The 11,598-nt window shown below is 41.3% G+C and overlaps 1 protein-coding gene across 2 annotated transcripts in view; it reads right to left on the bottom strand.

Moving 5' to 3' along the window:
* LOC101562973 (ATP-binding cassette sub-family A member 8-A-like) overlaps nucleotides 1–11,598 on the bottom strand; it is a 78,069-nt gene that overhangs the window by 36,495 nt on the left and 29,976 nt on the right. For both annotated transcript variants that reach the window (XM_023714152.1, XM_023714153.1), the window contains exons 16-22: nucleotides 11,315–11,405; nucleotides 10,601–10,740; nucleotides 8,559–8,678; nucleotides 5,758–5,956; nucleotides 3,471–3,637; nucleotides 2,729–2,862; nucleotides 1,472–1,612 (exon numbers count right to left, since the gene is read on the bottom strand). In XM_023714152.1, the coding sequence (XP_023569920.1) occupies nucleotides 1,472–1,612; nucleotides 2,729–2,862; nucleotides 3,471–3,637; nucleotides 5,758–5,956; nucleotides 8,559–8,678; nucleotides 10,601–10,740; nucleotides 11,315–11,405 (992 nt within the window). The remainder of the gene's footprint in view (nucleotides 1–1,471; nucleotides 1,613–2,728; nucleotides 2,863–3,470; nucleotides 3,638–5,757; nucleotides 5,957–8,558; nucleotides 8,679–10,600; nucleotides 10,741–11,314; nucleotides 11,406–11,598) is intronic.

Below are 11,598 nucleotides of genomic sequence, written 5' to 3'. Positions count from 1 at the left end.
GACCAGCTCAGCCCACCAGGGGGCGCGGCAGGCTGGCATGTGGTGCTGGGGGATTGAACCGCGGTCCCTGATGCTTTGCTAAGCTTGTTCTAAGTAGGTGCTTTAGACCACTGAGCCATCTCTCCAGCCCCTACTTGGATTATTTTATATGTAGCTATATTAATGGCATGTGTTCCTGTAATGAAATCTGGATTTGGATAGGCCATGAAATATATTGCTGGCCTGTTTTATTTATTAATTTAGCAAATATGTATTTAATGCTTACCCTATTTCGGTTCTTATTCCCATACAAGGGCATAATATGTCAATATAAGACATATAGTACCTTTTCTCAGTGATCTTACCAGTAGATAAAAATGTATTTATCAGAGACTAATACAAACAATAATTACAAATTATTATTATTATTATTATTATTATTATTATTTGCTTTCCATAACACAATGTTCAGATCACAAAGGATCTAAGTTGTACAGAGATGAAATTTCTTGTCTCATGTGTGGAGACCGCGTTAGTGGGTCAGGGTGGACATAGGGACTGGGCTATTGAGGAGAAGCCGAAGCAGCCGTGACGTCCCAGCAGGTCTGCTGTTCCTTCCTCAAGCAGTTCAGTCTACTGAGTTATGGATCATGGTTAATGAAAATGATGATCACAATTGCATTCACTGATTCAGATGGAAAGAAGTATAATTTTGTTGTTGTTTCTTTTCACTTAATTCCCCCACATTGAAAACATATGCTTTTTCAAGTTAATACACGCTGTACAATGGAGCTTTAAAATTTGGATTTTTTTTATTCAGAGGTAAGAAACTTCTCCAAGCTTCCTCCAGCTGAGCACCTAGCCAACACCGCCTCCTTTTCTCAGCCCCCCAAGTGGGCAAGATGTGCAGGCCCCAGCACAAGGAGGCCAGAAGCCTGGTTTTTTTCCCAAGACAGAGTAGAATGAGCCCCAGAGTGCTGGAAGTGACACAGCAAGGGCGGAGGGCTGAGTCGCATCTGCTCTCCTCCTCCCCTCTGATCCTTGCTGTAAAACACCTCTGCCTCCCTGTAAAGGAGGAGAAGGCGACTTGAAGCAAGTGGGGCCTCCACCTCTGTGGAGCCAGCTTTGAATAAATACTTTGCCCTTGTGCCCAAATGCGTGGCCTCCTTTGATCTGGCCAGCAGGGAGCGGGTGAGCTGAGCGCAGAGCCTAAGTGGCCGGAATGTGTCAACAATGGTGCTCAGTGACTTCACGTTCTTTTCCATGTCCACTCCTCCAAACATGTCCCAGATATCTTTTCAGCTGTTTCGAATTTAGGAAATTAAAGCTCTGTAAGTGCATTTTTTTTTAAAGAGCTGGAGACCCTGAAGCAGTCCCCCACTGCTCTGTCCTCTGAAGCACTACCCAGTCACATTCAGATCCACTAAAATCATTCTCCATGGAATGAGTTGGACAATCCTGACCAAGTAGAATAGCGAGACAATCCACCTACCACCCTGGGATAGCTGCTCCTGTGGGTGCAAATGCGCGCCGACGGGGCGAGCGTGCCGAGGAGCCCGTTACTCACAACATCCACGAGAACTGGGAAGCAGTTCGGTCTCCTGGTATTGCAGGCCAGTGAGAAGCGGTGATTCTGAAATACAAGAGAAGGGTTGTGGAACCTGAGAGGCGAAGCACAGCCTTAGGCAGTGCGGTGCGTGAACAGTCTTCTCACCGACAACGACAAGGCAAGTGCTAAATCTGGCTAGTATATTACTAGGTCCTCAATTTTGTCCTCATTAAAGAAGCATAAATGCTAACATGGTAATTGAACGATACTCTCCTGCTTCAATGTTGGCATATTAATAAAGCTGCAGACAACTCATCGAAGGCCAAATTCATCATAAATATGCATTTGATTGGAAGATAATCTTTTTTTTTTATTTTTTAAATTTTTCATTTTTTTGGCGGAACCAGGAATTGAACTTAGGCCCTTGCGTTTGCCAGGGAAGTGCTTATTCTACTGAGCATCTCCCTGGCCCTGAAGATAATCTTTGAGTCCACTGATGTAAGAATTCACAAAGCCGGAACTAAAGGGTATTATTTTTAAATAAAACAAAACTTTTGGACTATGTATGTTATACAACTTCTGGGAGGATTATAAGAGTTCCATAGACTTCATTCTGACCTTTGCAGTGTGTTTTAGGTGATATTTGCTGAGAAATGCTGCTTATGTTAATATCATTTGATATTATATAATTATTATAGCCACTAATCCGATTCACTGAATAACAAATGAAGCAGGAGTTCTTGCTTCTTTGTAAATAAATCCAGAGGCTTAAGTGACATAGTCCTAGCCCAAATTCTCTTGCAAATTTGCTTCTATACATGTAAATACTTTTCTTTTTTATTTTTATGTATTTAGTACAGGATCTACAGGGTCTCACAACATACATCAGACTCGGAGTGATCCTCCTGCTTTCAGCCTCCCAAGTGCTAGGACTACAGGCATGTCCACCACACCCAGTCTCAACGGCTGACTCAGCAGACCCCAAGGGCAGGGCCAGCGTAGCGATCCAGGAATTGAACCCCGGCCGCTGTGCTCTGCTTAAGCAGGCACTTCAATCAGCTGAGCTATCTGACTGGTCCGCATATAAATACTTTTTAAACACAAAAAGTATGTACAGTGGAACAGTTGCTTTTCTGAGTCATAAAGACAGTATGGTATAGTCATGGTTTGCAGTAAAATCACTGACGGGTAGCCACATACCGTGCTGTCACCTGACACAGTGATGGCTCCATTGTAGGACAGCTCCTCGGTGCCATCTCTGGTCCCAGATGCATCCACTTCCAAAGCTATGTTCTGTTTCTCCAATGAATGTATAAAGCCATCAATGCTTGCTCCTTATTGGGAGGAACATAGAAGAGGCAACCAAAAGCCAAGGGTATGCGTTCAGTTGTGCGTCCGAATGAACCTGTCTTGTCAACACCCACTACGTGCAGCAGTGATCCAGGCTGCAAAAATGTGTACACATTTCTTCTATGAACAAGACTATTTTACAGATTGCATGAGTATATTTTAATGATGTTTCCTGTATGATTTCTGGTTAAAAAAAAACCCTAATTTTTGTTAGCATTCTGTATTTTCTAGATTCAGATAAGTGGCCTTACCAATGGACACCAACATGATCATGTTCTTGCAATGATTTGCAACACATAAATTATTTGATTTAGCAAATCTTATATTATGATGATGATGATGATGATAATGATGCAAGTAAATTTTAAAACATTTTTTATATAAACCCTCTCATTCTTTAATATGTATCCATATAATACTCTTTGTTCTTATCACTTTCAGCATTTTTGTTCCAATTTAGGGTTATTTTCTTTAGCTCTCAACTTCACGGCATGTTTGTAAAACTTCTTCATGCTTTTCTTCATGCTTGCATTTCCTAAGGAATGTTTTGGCAGCATGAATATTTGGGAACCGACAGCAACAAAGCTTTCACCTGTCTTATTGATGATCAGCAAGCTAGAGAGAGGGTCCCGGGGTCGTTGGCCAGGAGTAAGGAAGTACATCTGCGGAGACAGTCCCCAGAAGTGGTCATCTCGAGAGACTATCTTGCGAAGATATGCTGTCAAGATATGCAGAAGTCCACCTATGAGAAGCAGTACCCTACGGAGAAGAAAATCCACAGAATGGATCCGTAGCCATTGTCCAGTGTATTGTCCATTTGGGGTATTTCCCTGTGCCTTGTTTTGCCACAGCATCGGCAATCTTCCATTTTCACTCTTCCCCAGGCTGTCTCACACAGCTTTTGCAGATTAATTTTAAAGATTTCCTTGAACCTTGATTTTGCCAGTTTCTTCAAAAACCCTAGGAATTCTAATCACCCCTTTAATAAGAAAGTATCGACTGAAATACTACTATGTGTCATGTCTCACATCTGCATATTGATTGATAATGGATTGGGGGGCCATTGGTAGTGATGGACACGGGGCGCTAATGCGATTTGGCAAACTCTTTAGGACCAGGCTTGCGTTTAGGTATCCCCCCACCCAGCCTCATGCAGTCATAGGCAGGGCTTTCTCAGAGGTGGCTGGATCTAGAATGTGTGATGCCGGAGATAACGGTGTGTGATTACTAAATTAGTCCACTGATGGGTAGGTTTGGCACCTACCCTAGGCCTGGGTAGAACATAAAAGGGGCAGAAAGAAGCTGGTTTTGTCACTTGCAGCTTGGTGCCTCCTGCCTCCTGCCTTCTGTCTTCTGCCCACCACCAACATTTTTTCCTCTGCGATGCTCTTCTGTGCTATTGCCCTTCCTTGGAACCAGCTGATTATGGACTAAAACCTCCACATCATGAGAGCCAAAGGAGCCTTTCCTCCTTTAACTTTGGGTGTTGAGTACTTTGTCTAAGTAATGAGAAGAGCAACCAAGGCAAGGCTGATACTGTTACGCACTGTTGCTAAAAGTGCCTGCCCTAAGGAAGGTGTGAACAGGGAGCAGCCTGCACTCGAGAGGGAGGGGATAAGGGGCAGCTTGAGGGCCCCAGTGCAGAGAATGCTGCTGGAGGCGTGAATCAGTACACCACCTATACACACACAGAGACACAGAGACACACACAGACACAGACACACAGAGACAAACACACACAGGCGCACACAGATACACACACAAACACACAGATACATACACAGACATACAAACACACACATAGACATACACACACACACACACACACACACACACACACACACACACACACACGAAGCCATGCTCCAATGTGGCTATTTTCACTGTGGAGACTTTCAAGGAAAACAGTACAACTGAACATTTTGCTGCCTCGAGTTGGCTCTGGTCAATTATGAATTCGATGTGCTAATGTACTAGCACATAAACACCGTAAACTGAAGTAAGAGGTGTGAGCAAGAAATGTAGATGCTGGAACTGATTTTTATCTATTTTTTAAATGACTATTCCATTTATACACATTCTAATATAAGGATGGGCAGGCACAATAGCACTTTGCTATTTGCAAGATTGTAGTGGTTGGCAAGACATTGCAGTGACAGCCAGAAGGGAAAAGGAAACAGCACCAAGTTACAACTTTGGTGATAAATGTGAGAAAGCCAATCAAGCTGTGAATGAAGTCAGCAAGCTGTTTTTGTCCAAAAGTAAGAAGCCGGATTGGGCAGACAAACTGGAAGACACTGGTGTAAGTTAAGATGGTGACATATCTGTGAGAGTACTAAGCCCACCCTTCAGTTTACCTTCTCTGTACAGTATTTCCATAATAAAACACCCACCCAGAAGAAGAGTATAATACATTTTCAGCACCTGTCGAGCTACACGCAGTCTCACCTCACACTCTATCTTTCTTTTGCCCTGCCTGGAAACCTTTCCTCATTTTGCGGAAAAAATATCTATAAAAATTAAAAGCATTTCTATGAGACTACATGAAATGAAAACCATTTGTCATTCTCCCCTCTTCCCTCTGCCTTTCTCTCCAGTAGCCCATTTCTCTGTAGGTTTCCTGGGGTTGCCAGAGGACAGCCAGCTTTGTTTCTTTCATAATAAACTTCCAGTTTATTTTACTGTAAACTTCCTTCAAGTTTGGTTTCCAGCTAACATGGCTATGACTGCCCACACCGGTCTCTCTTCATTCTAAAATCCTTTCCCATGTTCTTTCCAGGTAAAGCTTTTTGCACTAAGTTTGCACCATTGCCTCTGGTTGAATTTCCCAACTTCTATGACCACTGGAGAAAGGACCCACGTTCTCCCACGACACTCACAGTGTGAAGTGAACTTTCTTTTCCCGCTTGATCTTCAAGAAGCGAACCCTGGCAACTGCACACACCTGCTGCCACAAGAGAGCCATACCAGTTTTTGTCTTGTACATCCCATTAGGTGAGAAGGCAGCTTCTTCAGTCTCAAAGAGCCTCCCTGTGTCTCTTGTCCCTTCAGCCTGTACATCTTCCAAAGTACCAATGTCTGTAAAACGAAACATAAGCAAAGCCCAGTAAGTGCCATCTTGAGGGCCCTTGTTTGAACTTTCCCTAAAAGCATCCTTTGATTCACAGACTTAACACAATCTACCTAAATGGAAGCAGAAATGCCAAGAAAAATGAAAACACCTATAAATAAAAAGTTGTATACAGATATTGGTAGCTTAATTTGTAATACACTAAAAATAGAAACACTTTCACAGTATATTTCCTGAACAGGAAATAAATTGCAGAAAGTAACTTAACAGTCAAAGAGAAAAGCTTCTGAGATGCAGAATGACGCATTTGAATTACAAAACCATGAAGCTAGAGAACTTGACACTGTTATTCTTCTTGTATTAGGTTCTGGCACAGGAAAGTAAAAACTTATGAGTAGCTAACTTACAGAGAGTTACTTAGGGAAAAGCTTAGAAGGGATAAAGAAGGAGAAGAGGACAATATTCTAAATCTTATTTTGTGCGATTAGTTAAGGGAAGTCAAATTTTCAACATGAAAAAATTAGTAGATGGGTATTTTATTTGGTGTGAATTACAGGGCTTTAAGTAATGTGAAAGACTCATGGTGAATCTCAGCAAACTGTGAACATAAAGTACTACTGCATGTTCAATTAAATTAGTGAATCTACAACAATAAACTATAATGATAGTAGACAACCAGATCCATAGGTTTATTAGTTATTAGTTTAATTTATACAAGTGAAATAGGATTTTATATACTGAAATATTAGAAATGATTTTTTTGAATCTATTTGGTACAGGTTTTCACTCTGCATCTCCGACTGGTAGTGATCTTCCTGTTTTCAGCCTCCCCAGCACTAGGACTACAGGGGTGCACCACCACGCCTGGACACACTGGCTGGCTCAGCACACCCGGGGCAGGGCTGGAGCAGCGTGTGGTACTGGGAATTGAACTAGAAATGATATTTTTAAGAAAAGATGTAGGGCCAGCAAAATAGCTCAGCAGTCTGAAGCACCTGCTTAGGCAAGCTTAGGGACAAAAAAATAAAAAATTAAGAAAATATTTAAAAGAGTCAAAAGAACAAAAAAAAAAAAAAAACCACACAAAGTACTGTATGATACTTAGGAATTAATTTAACAAAGTATGTGTAAGAACTTTTTTGAAGAAAAGTCACCAAATTTTTCTGAAGGATGTAAAGAAAGTAAAAAAAATATGGGCAAACCACTCCATATTCATGACTAGGAAGGCATTTTTGTCAAAATGCTAATGTTTTCAGATAGAACCCATAAGCTTAGTGCCTAAAAATGACAGACAAGTCTCTCCTGTTTGTTTTCTGGGGCTGCTGCGTCCCAGCCCTGGGTCAGCCGGCCAGGCCTCTGAGCAGGTAGCATGCTGAGGGCAAGCTCAGTGCCCCCCAGGTCACCCCCAGACCTCTGCTGGATGAGCTGCTGAGACTGGACGCTGTCGCAGTGGACAGAAAATGATCTGGGGTGAGTAACTAGCGCTGGGCCATCGCCCTCACAACTGGGCCTGTGAGGCCAGTAGTTGCAGGAGAGGAAACGGGTAAATACCCAAGAGCTGCTTCCTTTTCCTACTTCATTCCAGAGAATTCCAGAATAAAAGGGGGAAGGAGGCTGGAGCTATCACTTCAAATCCCCATTAAGGGGTTGTGAGTAATTGGGATGAATTTTTACATCTCTGGCATCTCAGGACCATCCCGAACCCAGGTGCATTTGAAAAGATTAGAAGAACAAAATCTTAAAATGTCAGCAGTCACTTAAAGAACTGAGCTAAGGGGCAGGCCCCCTAGAGTTCTCATAGAAAGCAAGCCTATTCTTACTTTTCCATGAAGTCATGGAATGATTTTAATTAAGAAAATAACAAGGGGGGCTGGTGAGATGGCTCAGTGGTCTAGAGCACCTACTTGGAACAAGCTTGGCAAAGCACAGAGACCGCGGTTTGATCCTCCATCACCACATGCCGGCCAGCACCGCCCCCTGCTGGGCTGAGCTGGCCACACACACACACACACACACACTAAATAAATAAATAAATAAATAAATAAATAAATAAATGTTAAAAAAAAAAAAAGAAAATAACAAGGGCCAGCCAGGTAGCTTAGCGTGCTAATGCTCCTGTTCAGATACGCGGAGGTACTGGGGTTCCATCCCTGGCATGCCTTGCTGGCCCCACCCCCAGGGTGCACTGAGAGGGGGACTGAGACTGGGTGTGGTGGCACTTGCCTGTAATGTCAGCATTTGGAAGGCTGAAAAACAGGAAGGATGACTACAAGTCCAATTTGTGTAGTGAGATCTTGTAGACCCCGTACTAAATACATTTTTTAAAAAAGAAAATAAAAGAACTATCAAAACATTATTTCTCTTATAAAATTACTGATTTTACTGTTAAGTGTCTCAAATACCTTTATTAGAATATATTCTGGTATATCAGAAAACAAATGTCCATGGTTTAAATGTAAGCAACGCTCTCATAGTTTTTCTAAACAATTAACAATATCTTAAGGAGTTCACAAAAATGTCACAACACTGTTGGAAAGAAGTGTTTCTAAAATGTGCATTGCATGGGACACTAAACACTGATTCCATATAGTTTCCTTTAACTTTCTTTACCTGGTTGGTCAAGGTCAGGTTTCCCTTGTAATTTCAGGAACACCTCATTCAGTGTGGTCATGGAAACACCATAATCCTCAATTCCTAGGTCGGTACAGCTTTCCAGATCCCTATAAAGATCTAGAGAATGAACAAATAATAAAAATCCCATGTGATCTGGATAATAAACAGCAGTTCTCTGGTTCTGTAGGGAAAGGACTGAAATTGTTCTTACGAAATGCAAAACATACCCATTATGTACTGCAATTTTAGCCCGATATGGTAGCACATGCCTATAATCTCAGTACTCTGAGGAATGAAGCGGGAAGATTGTAGGCTTGAGAACAAACTGGGCAGCTCAGCCATAGCTTCTCTCAAAATAAAAAAATAAAAAAGAAGTGCATGGGATGTAGTATAGTGTGAAGGTCCAAAGTTCAATCGCTAGTGCAGGGGGAAAAAACCCAAAATTTCATAATAAATAAACTTACCTCTTATGTAATATGAATAACTTCTCATTTTGATTTTATATGTTAGTATGGCCTGAACTTTATTTTCCTAAGACAATTATTTATCTGTTTCAATCTCTAACCTGGGCTGTCACTGTTCTCAGAGGCCAGGGTTGGATGCCCTGAATGACAAACACAATAAACTTATTTTTATATATTGGCCTGATGATCAAATTATTTCTAAAGTCATGGCCAAACAAATAGCCACACACTGAGCCTCTTAAGAAATAAGCCAGAGGTTTTCTTTTCTTTTTCTTTTCTGGTTTCTGTGTGTGTGTGTGTGTGTGTGTGTGTGTGTGTGTGGCCAGCTCAGCCTACTCTACCGGTGGGCTGGTGGAGCATGTGGTGCTGGAATTGAACTACGGTCCCTGGGCACTTGCCTAAGCAGGTGCTTTAGACTGATGAGCTATCTCATTGGCCCAAGCCAGAGATTTTCAAATCAGCATATTCATTATAGGCTTTGATGACTAGGAAATTTGCCTTTGCACATTAAGGGAATGGAAAGCTTGCAAAAAGAAACAGAAGACTGGCTTAAAATGTCATTGTAGTTCAATCACTATAGTATGAAAATGTTTCTTAGTATTTATAAAATAATGCAATCCTTGCATTAAACATTAAATCAACTTTCAACTCTATTGGAGTACAAGTAATCAGTGCTGTTGTTTCTTATGTACTTAGCGATACATTTGTAGGGCTGGGGAGATAGATCAGTAGAATAAGCACTTGCCTGGCAAGCGCATGGTCCTGAGTTCAATCCCCAGTATTAAAAAAAAAAAAAAAAGAAAAGAAAAAAAAAGAAAGAAAGATACATTTCTAGAATATTTATGGAAACCAATAGTTTTTTATTGTTACTACTTTGATTTTGATTTGTTCTTGTTTGTTTTCATTTTATGGAAAACAAGTAAAAAATTCATAACAAAACAGTAGGAAAGTAACAATAGTTGATTCATTGCATATCATTATCTTTAAAGTAGTTACTCAGAGTATAAGAAATGGACATAAGAAAAGGAAAAAGGAGGGAAGAAGAAAGAGAAAAAAAGCAAGTTACTTATACTATTAGTGTCTCTTAGTTATAGAAAAGGAAGGTTTGCACTTAAGTCGACTGGAGAATCTTTTGTGTGTTTTTCTTACTTTGGATGCGTTATATTTTGTTCTCTCTGGCAAATTTTCTTTGCCAGAAGCAAGATACAATGGAGTCAGTTTATCCTTGAGAAGCAGGACCCTTACACACACGGATCGAGATCTGACAGCACCCGAGCAGAAGCTCATGGACTATGAAACCTACAGCCCTTGCCTCACCACCCACTGGACTTTCCCTGTTCCCCTTCCCCATAGGGCTGAGGACAGTCCACTGCGTGATGCTGGATGACTCTTAGCAAGCACCTGGCTGTCCCTGTGCCTCTGTTTCCTTTCACGTAGAGTGAGCGCAGCTGTCACACCAATCCTGCTCAGTGTCTCTCCTTTCAGATGGTACACTGCTTCATCCAAAGGCTCACTGTCATACTTGGCACATATTAATCTGATGCTGCATATTACGGTTTCTGCATCATGAATTACCTGGAAATTTATTTGTTCTTTCCAAAGGCAACGTATACGTAAGTTTTCCTGCCCTCTCTGCTGACAGTTTGGCATCAGGGATGTGCTGTTTAACAAGTGATGTAATTCTTTTATGAACACATGTTTCATCGAGCTGCAAACTGGTGCTCAAAAAATAGACACAGAGAAAGTAAATAGACACAGAGAAAGATAGAGATGCACAGAGACACAGAAAGGCTTTTAAATCTTAAGTGCTGGCCTTGATATCCAAGGGAGAGCATTATTTGAAATATATTCCAAAAGGATTGCTAGAAAAATATGACTCATAAGTCCAAGTGTAGCCTAAAATGCTTTACATAAATGTGGTAGACATGACTTCAGTCCTATAATCCCAGAAGCTGGGATTACAGGCATGCCCCACCACGCCCACACGGCAGGCCCTGTATATTGGTACTCTAGATGAGACCAAATACGGTCTTGTCAAGACTGACAAAGTTATACTGGGCTTGGATACAATCAATTAATAGAAACATTTACCTAACCCTATCCTAAATTTCCCCATCTCTGTTGTGTCTTCAATATGCAGTACATCCAGTATTCCAAGCTCACCTACCCTCTACCTCTCTACACACCTTACATTCATGTGGGGGTTTTTGTATATGCTAACATCTGCTTCAAGCAGCATGCCTTATTTCTGCTTAATCTCATTTACTCCTCCTTCCTCAAATGACCCACCTCAGGTGATAGCCAATTCCCCATTTCTTCTTCAGAAACAAGGAAGAGCCCGCACACTTCAGCCTCCCTTGGGAGAGAAACACTTTCCTTTCTGAAAATAAAATGATACAAAGAATGATTCTTCCCATCATTTCAGAGAAACATCTGGCATCAAACTATCTTATAAACTATTCAGAAATCTATTAAACATGGACTGTAATGTCAAAGGTACAGTTTGCTATTAAATGAGTCCCATTGTTTATTTCTATGTCATCCAACTCCACAGAAAGACCTAAGTCTGTGGA

The sequence above is a fragment of the Octodon degus genome, unplaced genomic scaffold (genome assembly GCF_000260255.1).
Source record: "Octodon degus isolate 3935 unplaced genomic scaffold, OctDeg1.0 scaffold00033, whole genome shotgun sequence".
Classification (NCBI taxonomy): domain Eukaryota; kingdom Metazoa; phylum Chordata; class Mammalia; order Rodentia; family Octodontidae; genus Octodon; species Octodon degus.
Note: the sequence above shows the minus strand (reverse complement) of the source record. Positions and strands in the feature narration are given on the sequence as shown.